General features: G+C 31.7%; 1 protein-coding gene across 1 annotated transcript; it reads left to right on the top strand.

Annotated features, from left to right (window-relative positions):
- Positions 1-2,256: 2,256 nt before the first annotated feature.
- On the top strand, positions 2,257-12,635 carry LOC125867781 (homeobox protein knotted-1-like 2). Its single transcript, XM_049548362.1, has 5 exons — positions 2,257-2,860; positions 3,087-3,206; positions 3,351-3,462; positions 10,686-10,915; positions 12,253-12,635. Exons 1-5 carry the CDS (start codon positions 2,447-2,449, stop codon positions 12,412-12,414), a joined length of 1,038 nt encoding a protein of 345 aa, XP_049404319.1. The 5' UTR covers positions 2,257-2,446; the 3' UTR covers positions 12,415-12,635.
- Positions 12,636-21,724: the final 9,089 nt, after the last annotated feature.

The following is a 21,724-nucleotide window of genomic DNA, read 5'->3' as shown; positions in this document are numbered from 1 at the left end:
TACACAACAAATTCAAAATAATTGGGTTTCAATATAAGTATTGTACATCGAATGAAAAATAAAAAAGAAATTAATTTAACTTATTATTAATTCATTCAAATATTTATAATTACATATTTTGTCCCATCTGACCCACCTTATATTTTGGGGTGTAAAACTTCTAGGAACAGTTTGAGATCGTTTGGTAGATGAATAGAGTTATGCATGTATAGTAATAGTTATGCAAATTTTAGTTATACATGTATTATAGTTATGCAGGATTTAGTTATACACATATTTGTTAGGGAAAATGCATAAGTACTCCCCAGCCTATGTCCAAAATCCTTGAGACACACCTAACTTTTACTAAGATCCTATTATCCCCGAACTTATTTTATATATTTCCCATCCATCATGCCTTATCTCTTCCCGTTTCTACTGGAATAGGGCTGATATTCTCAATGATGCATTGTACCATCTCCTCCAATACATTCTGATTTAGTTTCACCTCATCCCAACCCCCTTCTTTTATGAACTCCTTCACTTTAATCTCTTCTTCACTGTGATTCTGTTCTTCCAGGTAATATAAGGCTCCTTGCTTTGTCCAATTGTCAAATCAAAAACTTGCTTCGCCATTTCTAATTTGGCACCATATATTATGTTCCACCTCCTCTCTAATTTGAATCATCTTTCTCCAAACATGAGATATCCCAGACTCTTGAGATGATATAAATATCCTTTTTTTAAAACTCTCTTAGAAAGTTTTTAAGTAAGTGATTAGACATGTAATATGAAATCATGATTATAAATTAGTATCTGGACAATGCTATTTGAAATTATGATTTTAAATTATTTAAAAAGTAGGATTTGAAATTTCAAATTGTGATTCCAATTTCTTTTTAAATGTAAAACTCGGCTCATAAATTAATGTTTGTAAGAAAAAAAAACTCATCAAAAGAATACTAATGTTCCACATTAAGAGATTATTCGTATGCGTATCATATGAAATGATTATATTAAACAATAACTAGTAAAGAGTGTTGGAATTGACATATTAAAGTTAGCTTATAAGTTGAAAACAACTTATGAAATAAGTTCTTATTTCACTTTTATCTTATTTTTATAGTTTTGACCTAAAAATAAGTTCTTAAATCACTTTTTATTTTTTGAAACACTACAAAAAGTAGAAAAAAAGTTTTAAAGCCAAAATCATTTAAAATAACTCAATCAAAGCCTAATCAGAACTTGGGACGCCCCAAAAAAGATCCGAGGTGCTCGAAAATGGTCTAAATCTTTTGTTACTTGTATTGTTGATTAGTAAATCTTTATATAATTATGTTTATTTGAAAGTTTGTAATGAAAAAAGATATGTGATTTATCGATATGATTCCTTAAAATATTTCAATATCTTGTTTATGAATTATGGTTTATTCATTTGATAAGATTATATAAGAATTTATTTGTGAAATTCTTATGTTTATGAAAAAAAGTATAATTTAAAAAATATAAATGTATATCCAAACAAAACTTTAATCTCAAACAAATTTGATTTCAAATCATGATTTCATAGGACAAGAGTATATTACTACATTATATACTACTATTACATTTTTAACCCAGTATAATAAGCCGCAAGCATCTACAAAAAATAAAAAATACTAAATAATTTAATTATTTTTTAATTTGCACACTATAAATCTGAGTCCGGAATCAAAAGGGCAACAAACTTTTTTGAAAATTCCAAAAGGGCAACTCAATTAATTATGAAATCAAAAGGACAACAATTTGTAACGGCGTCTAAATCAGGGTTTCAAAAACGAGGCGCAAAAACCCATGTGCCTTACAAGGCTCAACAACTTTTAGCCTTGTAAGGCTCAGCCGCCATGAACCTTACAAGGCTCAAGGCCGTCAGCGCCTTGCAGGTGATTTTTTTTAAAAAAATATTCGTTTTATTTTATTGAGCTATTATTAATTTATTTGTCCCTAATTATTTTCATTCCCTTGCAAGCATAAGTGGAAAAATATTTAATGTAAGTTGTGGTCTACTTTAGAATTTTGTACACTAATTATATGATAAGTTAGAAACTTCTTATTAGATACATGAGAACAAACGAGAGAATTAACAAGAAAAAGAAAAATAAAAGGAATAATAAAAAAATAGTTAAAAAATACTACTCCCTATTTATCAACCATTATATTTATGCATACTTATTACAAGCGTATTTTTAATTAATATATATAAACCAACAAAATATTAGATTCTTTTATTTTATCTCTAAGTAATGGGACCTCTCTTCCTCTTCACCTTCCCTTCTTTTCCTCTTCTCCTTTAATTTTTTTTTCTCTCCCTTTTAAAAAAGAAAAAAGAAAAACACAACACCCACTTCAAATATCAAACAAATTTCTCATTTGATTATTTCTAAGTAATTTGCACTACTTTGTATTTTTGTTTTTTTTAGATATATATATGGATGATGAAATGTATGGTTTTCATTCAACAAGAGACGATTACGCGGATAAAGCTTTGATGTCACCGGAGAATTTGATGATGCAAACTGAGTACAACAATTTCCACAACTATACCAACTCGTCCATCTTGACTTCTAATCCGATGATGTTTGGATCCGATGATATTCAATTATCATCAGAACAAACTAATTCTTTCAGTACTATGACTCTTCAAAATAATGATAATATTTATCAAATTAGAAGTGGAAATTGTGGCGGAGGCAGTGGCAGTGGCGGTAGCAGTAAGGATCATAATGATAATAACAATAATAATGAAGATTATGATGAAGATGGTTCAAATGTTATCAAGGCTAAAATCGTCTCACATCCTTATTATCCTAAATTACTCAACGCTTATATTGATTGCCAAAAGGTTAAGTATGATTTAATCTTTTATGATCTAACTATTTTTTTTGGATTTTCTTTATAAGTTTAACCTAAGTATCTTTTTTTTTTATTATCATTTCTTAGATAAGCAAGAGGGTTTATGGTTTTTGAAATCTTTAGCTTATGTTAATTTTGAATTGTTTTTTTTTTTTTTATAATTGATACTGTTAGTGTATATAACTTAAATTGTTACGGAATTTTGATTTTTATAGGTTGGAGCACCAGCGGGTATAGTAAATCTACTGGAAGAAATAAGGCAACAAACTGATTTTCGTAAACCAAACGCTACTTCTATATGTATAGGAGCTGATCCTGAACTTGATGAGTTTATGGTTAGTTACTCTTTTTATTTCTGTTTGTAGAATTTATTGTTTGACTTTTCTTGTTTCTTAATTAAATTAAATTAAATGATATACTGTGAATAGTTTGTTTGAAATTTTGACCATATGTTTGTTTATTTTTGTTCAATCAAATAGGAAACGTATTGTGATATATTGTTGAAGTATAAGTCCGATCTGTCTAGGCCTTTTGATGAAGCAACAACGTTCCTCAACAAGATTCAAATGCAACTAGGTAATCTTTGCAAAGGTCAGTCAAACATTATCTCGATGTTGTTTGTTTCGATATCTTTTACCTATTAGTAAAACGAATCATGAATTAGAAAGAAATTTGTGCTATTAAACATGATTTCTTTATTTATTTCCCATCAAATCATCTGACTTAGAAATATGCACGGTGGAAAATAGATTCGCAGTGACATAATTTAAGTTATCTGTATGAAAACATTGTAGTACTATTTATTCTTTTTTACTAGTACAATCAAAATATATGTGAGAATAACCACTGAATATTACTCAATGGAAAATTTAATAGGAAAATAATGATTTTTTAGTAGTGGAACGTATAATATGTAGTAACATAATATGAAGATGGACACCAAAGAGAACTTGATCGTTATAGTGAAATATTGTTATAGAGAGATCTGATGAGATGGAATTGGTCATGTTATGAAATACAATTTCTCTGGAGTTGGTACAAGTAATTTTGAGTTTAACTATTTTGCACACATAGAGATGTTGAATCACCTCTTCTACTTCAATTCTTGTATTTTCATATGTTGCGATAAAATGAGAGTCGATAAGAATTGAACACACATCTATTATACGAAATACCCTCACTAATATATCGTCATTGGACACTATAAGAGGAGGTAAAATCATTTTAAGGATGGTGCAAATAATAATAGAGCATAGAGCTCCAAAAATATGACTAAAAGTTGTCAGAAATGAAAATAATGAGCAAGAGTTTCTTGCCTTTGTGTATTCATGCCGTGACTGATTATATAATTTTGGAAAATTTTGCTTATTTTGTTGAAAATAATTCATTGATAGTAGCAAAAAAACTATGTATTTTTTTGCCCTCCTTGAGGGTTAGATGTTTTTTTGAGTGCAACTGGGACCTTTGATATCCTAGTTTTACTCATATTGTTTTTGTGGTGCTTCACTTGTCTCTCTTGCCTTTTGTTTAGTTGTCAGGAAAATTTCTTTTTTTTGCATTTCAAACCACTTTAGCTCAGAGATTCTGATTTTGACATATCACAATTGAGGTGACATGGCTATAGTAGCTCTTTCAATAAACAGTGACATATGTCCTCTATACTCTATATCTACCCTATTACTAGATCACTGCTCATGTTTTATATATAGGGAAGGTGATCATTATATACTCTCTTCGTTTAAAAAAAAGACCTAGTTTGACTTTACACAGAGTTTTAATTTTGTGGCTCTTAACATGTGATGTGGTAAGTTGTAATTAAAATGATGCCAAAAGAAAAGAAAGATGTTGTTCTTTTTGAAACAGACTAAAAAGAAGAATAGCTAGGTCATTTTTTTGAAAATGGATGAAGTATATTTTATGTGCATTTATGTGACTATATATGGTGCTAGTATGATTGGAGCAAATTTGACCTTATACAGTTAATAATTGTTTAGTTTCCTACAAAGATTTTGCAAATTATGGAACTTATTTATGGAAATGGCCATTCTTCTGTTTGATCAATGTTGATTGACAATCATGCAAGTCATCCCATCCTTTACTATACATTTACATTTATCACTTAGTTATTGTTAAGTGGTATGTATTTTCCTTTTTAATTCATAAGGTTAACTCGATTATTTTAATGTAAACACTAGGTACTTATAAGTATTTACTCGATCAATTGTTTGGTCAAATACTTAAAAGTCTAAATCCAAGATATAATCAATTAGCAAACTAGTTCATATCAAGTTGTATGAAAATAGGGTTTATAATTCTTGTACTTGGACTACTGTTGTAGCTGGAGCTGGCTCACGCGTATGATTAGACATAGATGATTGATGGTAGTACAAATTTTGAGTTTTCAACTTGGATATATATTTTCAATATACAAGATATATACTACCTTCATTTTGGTTTAGGTCATTATTGTAGCATTATTTTACATTCATCTTTGAGGTTGATTTCTCATATAGTTAATTATGGATTTTCTACTTCAGAAAGTCATTTTCTTTGTTGAAGATTATTGATAATGAAAAGAAATGTGAGTCTGTGAAATAATAACTATTAGCTGAGTAATCATCTGGAAAAATAGCTCTACTTTTAAGCTCATATAATGTTGTTTGGATCCTTCAATATGTTATTTTGGTGCATAAAGTTCTACATTTTTTGGAAGATCTAATATAATTGGAATAGCAATTTTTGAAAGATTTGAACAAACATAACTCATAAATTAGATTCGAGTACAATAATGTCAACAAAGACCATATGTTTGAGTACAGTCTATAATAGTTGGATGTATATATATTCTCAGATGGAATGTGGCTTGCATGTGGAACCACAATTAATTGGTCTTTCCAATCTCTGCAAAGCCTTCATCATATTTATTTTTCAAGTTCCAATATTATAGTGCTATGTGTTCTTGCCAGACACATTGGGAATTGTTTGATGTCTCATTGGTGTTCACTTAAAGTGATTATATTATCTTCGTTTACCTAATGATTTATCTACCTTGTTTTCATCGTATAATAATAACATCTTTAGTATAATCGAAAAAGTATTGTGTACGCAACCTTACTCTATATTAAGAGATTTTAAATCCAAGAATCTTAACTAACATATCACGTGGATCAATCTTCTTGTCCTATGGCCTGACACCTTTTTTTTTAAAAAGTAAGTTATACATGCCAAGTACAATTAGAACTTATTGTTTATTATGTTTACTTTAATTTGATCTAGTCTAATAGTAATTAATTACTTAGATTAATGTATTAAACTAACTATATAGGATATAAAGTTGTGTTATTTTATGCTTTCTCCACGCATTAGAAGCTGTCATTGTTCAAATATTTTATTAATTTGAGGCAAATGGTATAATTTGATCTGTATAAGGTAGGCAGCAGCCTTACAGTCTAAAAAATTAATGAGGAAATTGAAAAAAAAGGTTGTTAATAATAATGAATGGGTAGATATATTCTTTGTGTTTGACAAGCTATATAAGTAATAATTAATTTTTGTTTCAAAGTACAGATTAACTTTTTAGTGATACAGAGAGAGTAATTTATTAATCTGGCCTCGTGTGCCTTTTGTTTTAATTTCAATAAACAGTTTATTTTTAGTTTAATAAGTTCAAGTGATCAACTGTATATGTTCACGTGCTTGGATTGCATTAAACTGATAAACTGCTGGATGCTGTTTTCCACATTGTTTTGTACTTGTGGCTTTATTTTATGTTAAAAAGTTTATGCAATAATGCTTGCCTATTATATATTATGCTTGAGATGTAAGCTGAATTAATTCATATAATAGTAAATATTAGGGTCATTGGCATTGTTAGATAAATTGAACTAGTCAAGTAAGGGTTCGGATAGTCGACCTCAATTTGCTTGCGGTTGTGGAGTAGTAATTATTGTAGTGGTTGTTAGTAGTATTAGACCTACTTTGATAATTAGTTCTTTACCTTGTTACAACAACAATAACATATTCACTGAAATCTCACAATGTGAGACATGATGAGAGCACGTAGATTGTATACTAATATTACCACTACCTTTATTAAGTGTGTTTACTAAACTACCCTTACACAATTCATGTGTATTTAGGTTCTTCATTAAGACTCATTTAAGTTGCTATATACATTTTGGAACTTGAAAGATTTTTCTAACTTGGTAGAAGTCCCCATTTGAATTGACTTTGACTTATTTTTATCATTTTTACTTAAAATCATGTGTTTATAAACATTTTTTTTTTCATTTACTCAAACACTTCAAGCTTACTTAGGACTTAAAAACATTTAAAATAAGTCAAATCATACAGATTCAAGTCCAAGTAGAAATTGGTTATGAGTTGCACCTTTGAAAAAATCCATTTTCATTATGATGTATTCCCATCATGTAAGTTGACCTAGGTCCACTTCTGAATGAGTTGCAGAGCGTGATCAAATTTAGTCGAAATTCTAATGTGGGCTTCGAATATCGGGTGGAAAACCAAAAAAAAAAAAGTTGACCTAGGTTGTTTTCTCCCTTTCACAAAATAGAAAGTAAGACGGTGTATGCATCATCCTCTCTAGATATAGTTTTACACTGAATATGTTGGTTTCTATTTGAATATAGTTGAAGAATATTTCTCCATTTACAAGTTCTCCCTTTGTTTTAAAAAGAATGATCTCCTTTTCTTTTTAGTTTGTTTAAAAAAGAGTGACCTCTTTCCTTTTTTGGTAACATTTATTTTTACCTTTCCACGTGATATGTTTAATACCACAAGATTAAATGATAATTTTGTACATTTGACATAATTTTAATTTGACAAGGTTCAAAACTCTTTTATTTTCTTAAATTTTGTGTTAAGTCAAATTAGATCACTCTTTTTGAAACGGAGAGAGTAATATATATGTAAACGATGATAATGTGTACTTTTGTTTGAATATAATAATTATATGAGTAGTAAAGAAGGTAGAATTATTAAAGAAAGAAATGAATGAATGAAGGGACATTTATTTTATTTTATTATATAGTATATATTATATATATATAATGGGGCATTGAAGAAAAAGAGTAGGACCCAAAAACATTAATGGGAGAGAAAGCCCGTGTAGAGCGGGTGGTCGATATAGCACATGGACTCCCGTGCTTTACGCTGCCAATTCTAACTCTTTTCTTTTGTTTCTTTCCTTTTTTATTCAACAACTACTACTATCAATTACTATCAATTATCAAACACTTGCACACGCACACAATTAATTTTTTTTTTCATTTCAATTTATGAGATGTTATTCGATTGAACACAATTTTTCAAAACAAAATAGGGAAAGAGAATTAACTAGAACAAAGTGAATTTTTTTCATTAATAGCCGTTACATGTGAATACATCAAATAGGAAGTTTACACATATGTAAATTAGATAATAAAAAAAAATTAAATCCATACTTATTTTTATTATTATCAATACTCAAATAATGTTGCATAAAATTAAACGGATGAAGTGTTATTTTGATACTCTAGGACCAGAGTACCACACACAACTATAACAAGAGTTATGATGGAATGATAAGTACTCCTTCATCTTTGTTAGGGAATAGTAATGTGAGACTTCCCAATCTGTAATTAACCAGGCTCTACATGGATATTAGACACCAAATGAGAAATTTTAAAAATAATATTTTTTTTCTTTTATTTTTAATTTTTTTTCCTTACTGAAAAACCCACTGAGAGTGAAAGTGTTTGCAGGGGTGCTGCATATAATGGTAGTCAAATCTTGGTAGGCCACTCTGTGGGTTCAGTCCAGTCATGGCTCTTTGTGCTCCCCAATGTCTCTTTCCCAATAAACCTATCGATTCTATTAATTATTTTTTTATTTTAATTTATTCGCCTTATTTTAATTTGACCTAAATTTTAAAAAATTTAAAAGAAATTCGTAGTATGATGAGTTATTTAAAATAAAAATAGATGTATATTTCAGGAACGGACTAAAAAGAAAAATAGATTGAACAATTAAAATAAAAAAATATCTTTCTTTTTCAGTAAAGAAGTTTAATGATAACAATCAACAAATAAGTAGTTGTCTTTTATCAATAGGTCAAATACGTAAATTGTTCATCATTTTATATACTAGTCCTTTATATAAGTAATAAATTAAAATTATTTATTTAATAACATGTGCTTTTAAAATAAATTACTTAATAAGATCATTTAATATTTTATGATATTATATATATTTATTTCTTTATACACTATTTTGTCTATTTGAGTCAAGTACTATCATATAATATGAAATAGTGTATACATATCTTTAAAATATATACTCTTGTTTGCTTTATTAAATTGGCTTAAATTTTTCTAGAGCTTTTGCTATGAGAAATCCTTGCAGCTTTCCCTACATTTTTAATACAACAGATCCACTTTTATTACCAAAGTTATTATCTTCAAAAATATTAAGTTGATCTATAGCTTAAATTTTTATTTATATTTAATTCTAACAAAGTTGTATGTCATAGTGGTCATTTGATATAGGCGGTAAGTCAGTTTTCTAAATTAACAATCTTTCAAATTATGTAGCCCAACAATATTGCGACAGAAATTTGTGATCGAACTTATCACTTTATATAACAAGCTTTTTTTGGTACATTTTTCTGATACATAAGATTAACTAGCCCAATGAATTTTTATTGGTGAAGTAGGGCTTTAAAAGGGGTTGTTTGGTAGCTGGTTAGGAGAAATATTGTATATGTATTAGATCTTGTTTAAGCAATATCATGTTTGGTAGTTGGTTTAGACTATTTAGAAAATTAATACAATGTCTGGTTTGCAATTTAGAAACTTGGATAACTAATACATGTATAAGTTAGGAGGGATTCTATGTATAATTTTATATACTTGAAATAAATTGGAATAACTACTGCTTGAATAACTATGTACTGCTGAACTACTTTCTACATAATATTAAATAAGATATAAATTTCCTTATAACTAATTCGTGTATTGCTAATACATGCCTAACTCTAACGATTCTTGCTATGTAGTCTATGGTTAGATCAGGGTGATCAAAATTGTTCCTAATTCTTGATGTGTTACTTTCCTTTTACAATTTTGTGCGGTAATCTCCAACATCCAGGTCGATGGATTTTTTATATCAGGCTTTACAACTTTAAGATAGCATTAATCTTTAAACAAACGACTCAGTAAATTAAGCCACTATTGCATTAATCAGGGGCGATTGTATAGCCTATTTTGCATTGGACGTGAACCATGATCTTTATATTAAATTAGATATTATATGTATATACTTTTTAGAATTGATCTTATATTGTATGATGGTATCCATATTTCTAAAAGGCTAAATGATGCAATTAATTGTATGTCGAGTTATTTAGCTACCAGGATCAATTCTCACTTAGAACTATTTCTCATTTTTTTAAGTGATGCACCCATTGACATAGTTCTTTCCATTGAAAAGATGAATAATGAGCTTACACGTGTACAAGCTCTTTGGAAATAATTTAGATTCTTCTTGAACGTGTTCCTTAAAAGCTGAAGTTTACTAGGGGTGGTACCAACTAGGACTTGAAAGCGGTCACTCCTGTCACTTATAGAGCTTATCTAAGTTGCTGGGACTTTTCAAAAATATTATCACATTCGTGTCGGATATTTTAGAAATACATTATTTTTGAAGAATTTGACACACTTATTGATATTTTTTAACAATTCGAGCAACATAGGAACTTATAACAAACTCTCTCTTTATATATCTTGATCTAAAGTGGAGTAAATTAATTGTGGCAGATGATGGTGGTGTATCATCAGATGAGGAGTTAAGTTGTGGTGAGGCAGATGCATCAATGAGAAGTGAGGATAATGAACTCAAAGATAGACTCCTACGTAAGTTTGGAAGTCATTTAAGTAGTCTAAAGTTGGAATTTTCAAAGAAAAAGAAGAAAGGGAAGCTACCAAAAGAGGCAAGGCAAATGTTACTTGCATGGTGGGATGATCACTTTAGATGGCCTTACCCTACGGTTTGTACTTCTTTACCTCTCTATTTTGCATTTTCATACAACTCAAATAATGCTTATTCTTCTTGTTTCATTTAAAATCTTGGTTTAAAACTTTGTATTTATACTTTTTTTATCCCAATTTATGTGACACATTTCATTTTTCGAGAGTCAAACAGTTTAATTGTGATCGAAAATTTGCACATGAAATTTATATATTTGTAAAGTACGTAAAAAGTACTATAGGTTGCAATAATTGACAATTCAAAATATATAAANTAAGTTGTGGTGAGGCAGATGCATCAATGAGAAGTGAAGATAATGAACTCAAAGATAGACTCCTACGTAAGTTTGGAAGTCATTTAAGTAGTCTAAAGTTGGAATTTTCAAAGAAAAAGAAGAAAGGGAAGCTACCAAAAGAGGCAAGGCAAATGTTACTTGCATGGTGGGATGATCACTTTAGATGGCCTTACCCTACGGTTTGTACTTCTTTACCTCTTTATTTTGCATTTTTCATACAACTCAAATAATGCTTATTCTTCTTGCTTCATTTAAAATCTTGGTTTAAAATTTTGTATTTATACTCTCTCTATCTCAATTTATTGTTTTTCGAGAGTCAAACAGTTTAACTTTGATCGAAAATTTGCATATGAAATTTATATATTTGTAAATTACGTAAAAAGTATTATAAGTCACAATAATTGACGATCCGAAATATATAAAAGATATATGAAATTTTACAATAAAAAATAGATCAGTTTGAATTTTGAAATCCGAAATGTGTAACATAAATTGAGATGGAGGGAGTACTACTTTTTAGGTTCTTTCACATAGAGGTGGTTTAAAGATTTTAAATTTATGGATTTTAGATTATAATTTTTATGTTTACTAGGTTTTGCATTGATTATTTGAGAATAAACCTAAAATAATTCTTTATTTTTGGGTTGAGACTTAAAGTCATCGTTGATTTTCCCCAAGATGTACTAATAGTTTCTCATGTTTATAATATTAGTGCACTTTTGGTCTTTTCCAAAACTTCTATTCATTCATAACATTGGTTTTATCCACAATTTAGTGTATGGACATGGTACATATAAATTGTTTACCAATTTCATAGCTACAATAGTGATACACTTATTCAAGTTAATGACATGTATACCTGAATTTTGTAATTCTCTCTTTCTTTTTGCCCTCCTTATGAAACTCTTGGGGGCGTTGGTCGTTGGATAGGGTTATGCAACTATTAGTTCATTAATAAGTTATTTCATGTTTGATCCTGCATAAAATATAATGTGAATAGACTCATAACTTATACATATTTTAGTTACGTGAGATGATAACGAATGTTGTTTTGATAATAGGAGGCTGATAAGAATTCACTAGCAGAATCAACAGGACTTGATCCAAAGCAGATCAACAATTGGTTTATAAATCAAAGGAAGAGACATTGGAAACCATCAGAGAATATGCAGTTAGCTGTTATGGATAATCTAAGCTCTCAGTTCTTCTCATCAGATGATTGAGTTTGAATTGAAATTGTGAAAATACTGCTCTTCATTTCTCTTTTTATTATTATATATAATATATAAATAGTATATTTTTGGGAAAGAAAGAAGTTATTTTATTAATCAAAATCTCTATAAATAATGGTAGAGATTAATTAATGTTGAATTCTTCTTGATCATGTAAATATTCAATCTAGCTAATTGTCAAAATTAATGCTTACCTAATATCACAAAAATGTCTACTCCTTTGATGATTTGGTGGTTAGAGTTCCTTTCGATTTTCTATGCTTGGAATATTATCGATGTTTTGTGGTCATGAGTGCTTTTGATACCTTGTAATTATTTTTTCTGTTTCAATTTATATAGGTTAATTTGACCAATTACGAAGTTTACAGAAGTATGAAATTTTTTTGTGATGTTTTAATACTATTTTTTGAAATAAATAACTTTTTAAAAGTATGAACAATCACAAAAATATTGTGTTAAAGACGTTAATTTATAATACATTAATTTACTCTTTTATATTTATAAAATAAAATTTTAATTACAAAACATAAAAATATAAAAGATACAAGTATTTGTTTGCTAATTTTTTGAATTAGTATGCTGATTTTTTGGAATTGATAACTTCTTGTTTTTCATTTTTGTATTTTCAATTACAATTGTAGCGGGATGTGTTTTTTGTTTCCTCTCCTTCAATTTTTGTATTCAATGAATTTACACCATTTAATTTTTTACTCTCTTTTTTTCCATAGTTTTTACCTAAAACTTTTATTTTTACTTGGTAAGAATTTTGGTTTCCTTTTCATTTTTGTTTTCAAAATCACTTCTAATTCGAGACAAAATAATTTATTTACTTTGATTTATACTATTATGAGCAGAAAAATTCTATGAATTCAACTCTTAGAAAGAGCTCTATGTTAAGACAAACTAATAACAATATTAGCTAATAGTCTCATGTATGTTTAAAATTGAATTTTGTGTTGAATGCATTCACTTCATCTCATATAAGTTAATATGAAAGAGAGAATCATGTAGTGAAACCCCTATCTATGTTACCCCTAAATTCTAATTTCATAAAAAGAGAAAAGGTTAGCGAACTGACAAAAGGACCAGTAAGGAGAAAGATGTTATAATTGTTGATTCTAAGAAGTATATGTATGATACTAATTTTGAAGATGAGATTTCAATTTTCAAAAAAATAAAATAAAAAAAATTGGTTGAACAAGGTGCCTAAAGGTGAAAAATCTTGTTTTCGTTGATTGTGGAGTGTTTTCTCTCTCGATGCACATTGGCTAACCTGCGCTGACCATGGCGAAGAGAGAACGCACGCTGTCTCTGAAGGAAATGGAGGCTCAAGCGAGTCAACCAAACTGTGGGAACAGGAAGAAGAATGGTAAGGTAATAGAAGCGGAGGCAGATGAAATAACAACGAGCAATAACCACACTGAACGAATCCTGTTATTGCAAGCTCAGTCTTAATGGATTGAAATTGTCTAGGCTTCAGCAAATTTCGGAAAGAAATCCAGTAGTAGCGGAGGTAGATCTTGGACAGATGAAGTGGACGACGAGAGTGTGAAACCAGTCCACCAAAGTTCAATTTGGGATAATTTTGACAAAACCAAAATCTCTAACGTTAGGTTCAAATTGGAGTAAGTATAACCTGTTATGCATGGTGAATCCCCTGCAATTGAGATTGAATTAGAGGATATGAGTTCATAAATTGCATATTGGAAGAATGCAATAGTGTGTTATGTGTTGGGAGCCCATCCCCCATTTGAAGTGCTGAAAGGATTTATACACAGGCTTTGGTCCAAGCTAGGAATTAACAAAGTGGCGATGCTCAAGAATGGTATTATTATAGTTCGATTTGAAACTGAAGTAGGGAAGCAAGAGGTGTTGCAAGGTGGTGGCATAGACCACTTTGACAACAAACCCTTTATAGTAAAGGCATGAAATTCGAAAATAGAGTTTACAAGGGAAAAACTACGTACCTATTTGGATCAAGCTTTCTGGTCTTGATTTTAAGTATTGGAGTCCGAAAGGACTTAGTAAGATTGGTAGTTTGGTTGGAAAACCTGTAATGGTGGACTATAATACTGAAAGAAAAGTAAGACTGAACTTTGTAAGGCTGCTAGCTGAAGTTCAAATGGACACAATGCTGCCAGAGGTGATCTTGTTCAGGCTGGAGAAGGGTTATTTGAAAGAGAAAAAGGTGTTATATGATTGGAAGCCAACGTTGTGTAAGATTTGTGATAAATATGGCCATTCAGAAGTGAACTGTAGAAAGAAGAATACATGTCTGGGCACAAAAAAGGGAGGAACTGGAAGCAAAGGTGACGTTGGCCAAGACATCCAACCTTCAATTGACACTGGAGGAATAGTTGTTCAGGAGAAAATATCACCTCCAACAATTGCGTTGGATCCTCATAAGGCGGGCATATCAGATGAGTCTCAGAAGCAGGGTGCAACTAATGGGTCACACCTCTAAAAACACTGAAGTCTCAAACTAAGCAACCACTACATGTAGAGAGTAAAAACACTTTTCAGGTACTGCTCAAATGATGTGAGAGTAAGAAGGCTATCAGATGAAGAAATAGTGGGAGGCAATCCTAATCCCATTATTGGGAATGGTTAGTTGTCTTTGTTGGAATATGCGAGGGCTCAATGGCCCCAATAAGCAAAAGGAGGTGAAACTCCTTCGTAATAATGAAAAAAATGGGCTAGAAGGGTTAATAGAAATAAAAATAAAAGTAAGGAAGATCGATTTGATAGCTCAGAAGATTTTTGATGGCTGGTTGTTCATTACCAATCTTGCTTCTCATTACAATGGTAGGATTTGAATAACTTGGAGGTCGGATTACTACACAGTTACATTAATAGAATCAGCGATTACTTGTGAAATGAGAAGTGTTCCCATGCAACAGACATTTATCATGACAATGGTTTATGCCTATAATACAAAGGAAAGTAGGAAAGAGTTATGGGATTCTCTTATGGATTACAACGTCATTTGTCAATTACCTTAGATGATCCTAGGCAATTTCAACTTAGTACTAACAACTGAAGACATGATTGGGGGAAACCCTGTGGTGTGGTCAGAAATAGAAGATTTTCAGAATTGTATTGCAACAAGTGGTTTCATAGAATTGCCTTACCAGGGTCAAAGATACACTTGGAATGATAAAAGTGATAATTAGGATTTTTTTCTAAAATTGACAGGGTTTTTATTAACAATGTATGGCTAAGCACACTACCTTCTAGTGTAGTAAAGTTCCTTTCTAAAGGAATAAGTAATCATTACCCAATCAAAGTGATACTAACTAATGCAGATCCAGAGAACATGAAGTCGTTTCAATTTTGTAATGTATGGACGACTCACCTTAGGTTTAAGGAGAAGTGAGAGAAGCATGGGACACTCAAGTTGAAGGCTGCAATATGCTACCAGTAGTTAGAAAGTTAAAGATCATGAAATATGGATTAAATGAGCTGAATAATCGGGAGTTCAGGAGTATTGTTTCTAACTGTCAAGAGGATAGGGAAGCTATGATGAAGGCTCAACAATTGTTACAGTAGGATCCTATGAATGTTGATTATCAAGAAAATGAGAAGGAAAAATACCAAAAATTCAGATAGACCTCCTACAAAGCTACATGGATAAAACTTGTGACGATAATATAAAATATTTATTCTCTATCATAAAACAACGAAGCCTAAAACAAGCAACAACTCAACTTAAGGATGACTCTTGGAATTGGCACACTGATCCAGAATTAATAGCCAAGATGTTTGTAGACTATTACATAGAGTTATTGGGGGAAGAAATGCAGTCAAAGGATGCGAGCCTGTGAGAATTTTTTGAAGAGTGGACATTGCCTTACAGTAGATCAACAGGTTGAGCTTTTGCAAGCTCATACTCCTAAAGATATGCTGCCTTGTTCCAAATAGACAGTAATAAAAGCCCTGGACCCGATGCCTAAGATAGTGGATTCTTTTCGTCAGCTTAGGAGATTATATGGACAAATATTACAGATACAATCCTTGAATTCTTTAGGAATGGAAAATTGTTAAGGCAGTTAAATACCACAAACATTGCTCTGATTCCAAAAGTCACAACTCCTGAATATGCCAGTCAATTTAGGCTATTTTATGTTGCAATATAATTTACAAATGTATTTTAAAAGTGTAACACCCCGAACACTAGTAGGCTAAACTAGAGCTTTACGTGAGGGTTAGAGTTATAGAAATGACTTCCCGTACTTAGAACGAAGGGTTTAGGATAAAACATCAAGGTACAACTCCCCTAGGACCAATCAAGGGTCCTTGAGGAGGACCCTAAAAAAATCACCCTAGAATCTTCCTAAGACAGCATCCATGAGGGGGACCCACGCCCTGTGGATGGGCCTCGTGGGTCAAGGCCCCCAAAATCTATCCACAAACCACCATCCACTGATGACCAGTACGGGACGTGGGTGGACCCATGGTCCGTGGACGTGGTCTCGTGGGTTGAGGCAGTGTTGGCTTCAAGATGGTTTAAGTTGGGGACTTAGGGGTCATTTCATAATTAGTTAGGGGTTAAGTTGTGTCGTTTTATATTAGTTTAGATCACCTATATAAACCTAATAGACCCCTAAATGCATTGATCCTACACATTATTTTCCAATTCACCAAAGAACCCAATTATACCTCCCAAAAATCCTCTCTAGAAAAAGAAGAAAAAGAAGAGAAGCAAGCTAGGTCTAATTCTTCCATTGTTGCAAGCATTGTGAGGGCTTTGTAATCAAGGTATGTTAGCTTATTCATCCATGTATTCTTCCATCCATGGAACCCTCTAGAATTCCCCCAATTGTGAAGATGAAATCCCTAATTCAAGTTAGATTCCTTCCAAAATTGTGGGTTAAGTTGAGTATGATTCCAATTGCGTTGATAGTACTTGTTTATGATTGATTTAGTATTGAATCATGATATATTGATGATATTACATGTTTTCCATGGTTAACCCTAGTCTAATTGATGAAATTGAAAAATGTGGGTTTATTCCTTGTGAAGTGAAATTCAGGATTTATAGGTGATCTTCTAGAATTGATGACATGTATAACAATTGATCAAGAATAGAAGTAGGTAAACATGAATTGAATTAGATTAAAGATTATATGATCGATCTTGACTAGTAATGATTGAGATTGAGTCTTTATGATGAATTAAGACTAGAATTGCTTAAAGATGAAGTTTGTGACTAGATTATCTTGTGATCTATATATGTATGATGATCGTAAGAAGTAAAGCTTTGAGAGTAAGGTTTGTAGTCATGAATGATGATCACTAGGGCTTTGAGAGTAAAGCTAATATGATGAACTATGAATGCAAAGACTTTGAGAGTAAAATCTATATGACAATAGAAGGCTAATGAATAGAATTGTGATGAAAGATCTTTACCTACCTAATCCACCTTATGAGTGATAGATGGTAGGAAGTGATAGAATCACTTGAGTTATGATGGAATCCATGTCTAATGTATTAATTCTAGATGTGTTGAATTGATATAAACCTTGACCCTTAAGAGGGCAAGATATGATATTATGCATGTTTTTATGAATCTATGAATTTTTTTATGAACACTTTGAGAGTGAAGTGTCTATGATCATGATATGTAGTTGTGTTGTTGAAAGGACATTCTCATATACACACTCATGCATGAATATGATATGATATGAAAAGTTTTCTCACATAGAATGATTCTAGGTTGAAAGGCTATTCTCACCTAAAATGAATCTAAGTCCAAGGGTTATAAAATGTGATGAGGTTGTGGTGAGTCCCCCCCAAAGACCTTTATATGATAGGAATGTGAGGTGAGTTCCCTTATTCCTAGTTAGTTAAACATGAGGTGGTTACCCATGTCATGACATAGGGAGTGTGAGGTGGTTTTCCTTTTTGTATGTATTACTCCCAAGGCAAGCGGTGATTACCCACTAGCCTTTAAATGATATGGAGGCGAATACCTATATCTTACTATGATGGACATGAAGGCGATTACCTATGATCCTGATTAAGTGATGTGGAGGTGAATGCCTATATTACACCCTAAAATGGATATGGAGGCGAATACCTATATCTCATAAAAATGAACATGGAGGCGAATACCTATGATTCATTGATATGTATGACTAGAGGTGATTCCCCCTGTCTTTATGATTCCATGATATGTATGACTTGTGGAGATTCCCCTTGTCCTTTATGATTCCATGATATGTATGACTAGAGGTGATTCCCCTTGTCTTTATGAATCCATGCTATGTATGACTAGATGTGATTCCCCTTGTCTTTATGATTCCATGATATGTATGACTTGTGGAGATTCCCCTTTTCCTTTATGATTCCATGATATGTATGACTTGTAGTGATTTCCCTTGTCCTTTATGGTGAGCTAAATATGAGATCAAAGAGATTATCAATATACATGAAAGCCTAAAATGTTACTTAGTATGGGTAGGATTATGGGGTCTTACGCATACATTGCACAAGTATGACTTGAAGCTAATTATGAAGTATTTCTTATATGTTGTATGATTAGCTTAGATTGTTGTTATAGTTGCCTTCCTTGCTATGTTGACTAAAGGTGATAGATTCCCTTGTCTATGATGTTTAAGCTAAGGATAAGACCATGAGATGGTGAGTGTGATTATGATGGCCAAAGCGGATACTTAGCATGGATGTGATTATGGGGTCTTATCCATGCATTACACGAGTATACTTTGGAGGATACTTATGAAATGGTTCTCTTATAGTATGAAGGTCTAAGTATGAACTATGTATATGAGTTATGCTTTATGATGACTAATGCTTATATTATGTCTATGTTGGAGATTGTGCTATGATTATGTTATTATCTCTTATGCTTATGACTTATGTATTATGATGGATAACACTTTGTTATGCTCCTATGATGTTATACTAGCTAACATATTTAGTACATTTTGTACTAACGCATACTCTTGCCTACATTCTTATCAAATGTAAGGTTTGGCGACATTGAGTTCCATTCTTGAGGATAGGTTTCTAGAAGTGCAAGGAGTTGAATATTTGGTGAGTCCTCATAACATCGAGGATAAAGTCACTATTACATGTATGTCTTTTCTTTATGTTTTAGACTATTGTATGGGCTGTGTCCCAAAGGTTTTCTTCAAAGTTGAGTTTAGATGGTTTGAGACAAAGTGTTTTAGACTTCTGCTTGCTTTTATAAAAGACTTCGATTGTAAAGAAAAGTTTTAAAATTTCCGCATCATTTGTATGTACTTTATGTTATGATATGCTAAGTGGCTTGTGTTAGGCATTTCGAGGTCTAGTACGCCATGTTACATCTACGGTGTACCCTTGTGTCATGACAAAAAGTCATGTGTGCTAGATAAAGAGGAGTTATTTGCACTATAGTGGCAGAAAACCAATCTGCTTTTGTCCAAGGAAGATCTATGGTACACAATATCTTGATATGTCACGACTTGATGCGACACTATGGAAGAAATACCACATCAAGATGGTTTGTGGGTATTGAGTTGTCATGGGTTCAACTTGAGAGAGTGAATCCTAAACCCTTTTCTACACATTCAGCTCGAGAGAGTGCATGGACTAAGGCATAGACTGTTCTTATTTTGCATGCTTGTCGATGTTCAAGAGAAATCGACTTGATTCGGAGTAAATTATTCAAGAGAAAGTTTACCTCCTCTATAGTCTAGCTTATTCACTAATATTCAGCTATTTCCTAACAGTTGCAATTACCCATTTGTCTACATTAGCTTATAATCGAATCACATTCCAAGAACCCGTCTCATTTTTGTTATTTTCGTGTTGATTTGCTGCTGCTGTAGTTGATAATTAAAACCAAAACCCCCTTATTTGACATTCGTGTCACCCCCTGATTTGAATTATGTTTTTATACGATAATGTCTATTCTTATGACTGACTTGATCATATTTGTACTTTCCTATTAAATCTTAAACACGTACCACTCCCTGTGAGATTCGACCCCAACTCATTTAGTTGGGTTATATACTGACTAGCTATCGTTGACACTTAGAATTGGATGAAGTGTCCTTGAAACATTAATAAAAAGTTGATGAGTCAGAGATTTGAACTCATTTAGGGCTTTATTCATAATGATTTAGTATCCTCAAATGCTTATTTTATGCCAAATGTAAAACCTTTGATTTTCAGGAATTTGGATTGAGGAACAAAGCAAGGACACTAATTTGCGAAAAAGGAACAAAGCGAGCAGAAAGAATAAAGAAAAGTACTCCTGGTGATCGCCAAATCTACTTGGCGAGTCGCCGAACAACCTCTTAACCTCCTAAAGCTCCAGTGTGCCAAGCCCTGAAGGAGAAAATCAAGTTGGCGAGAGAAATGAGCAGTCAGTGGATCGCCGAGTGGTTCCACGATGCAGTGTTAGATCGCCCAAAGTTACAGACCTGGAGGATGCTGAAGGCCAAGGCAAAAAGGCGATGGAATTGACCAAAGGCAACTCGGCGATCCCGACTTACTGCGCCGAATGACCCTTCGTAATATATTGGCGACTATAAATACGTTTTTGAACATTTAGTTTAGAAGCTTTTATCAATTAGTAAGTATCATACTTTCAATATATCCAATTATGAGTATTGAGACAAGTTTTCCTTAGCTTTGAAGAATCGCAGTTTTTTACTTTTGAGAAATTGGAAGTGGGTCTTTGAGATTCTTCAATTTGGACCTTTGTAAAGACGAAATCAATCTTACCCAGTTGATGGAAACACAATTTGGTAATGATTTTTATCTTTTTATGATGTCTAGCTAAAACCCCAATTCTTGGGGTGTGATTATGTGATTATGAGTTGATTTAGTTTATGGATATAGCTAATTGTTAGTTTAAATGCTGTTTAGAAGTGATTTCAATCCGTAATTGTGGTTTAATTTAAAGAATTGTAGTTGCAAATGCAGTTCTACCTCTGTGTTTTTGTCTTGCTCGAGAGAGAGATTTTAAAAACCAAGATTATTGATTGATGGTCTGTGGGTATTGGGTTGTCATGGGTTCAGCTCGAGAAAGTGAATCCTAAACCCTTTTCTACACATTCAGCTCGAGAGAGTGAATGGACTAAGGCGTAGGCTGTTCTTATTGTGCATGCTCATCGATGTTAGAGAAAAATCGACTTGATTCGAGGTAAATTGTTCGAGAGAAAGTTTACCTCCTCTATAGTTTAGCTTATTCACTAATATTCAGCTATTTCCTAACAGTTGCAATTACCCATTTGTCTACATTAGCCTATAATCGAATCACATCCCAAGAACCCGTCTCATTATTGTT

Source organism: Solanum stenotomum, chromosome 6, assembly GCF_019186545.1.
Source record: "Solanum stenotomum isolate F172 chromosome 6, ASM1918654v1, whole genome shotgun sequence".
Classification (NCBI taxonomy): Eukaryota; Viridiplantae; Streptophyta; class Magnoliopsida; order Solanales; family Solanaceae; genus Solanum; species Solanum stenotomum.
Note: the sequence above shows the minus strand (reverse complement) of the source record. Positions and strands in the feature narration are given on the sequence as shown.

Bases quoted from the DNA above. Each gene is read 5' to 3' on its own strand.
- LOC125867781 (XM_049548362.1), top strand. From the start codon at position 2,447: ATGGATGATGAAATGTATGGTTTTCATTCAACAAGAGACGATTACGCG. The intron at 3,463-10,685 runs GTCAGTCAAACA...TAATTGTGGCAG, and splicing joins ACTAGGTAATCTTTGCAAAG to ATGATGGTGGTGTATCATCA. The intron at 10,916-12,252 runs GTTTGTACTTCT...TTTTGATAATAG, and splicing joins TTAGATGGCCTTACCCTACG to GAGGCTGATAAGAATTCACT.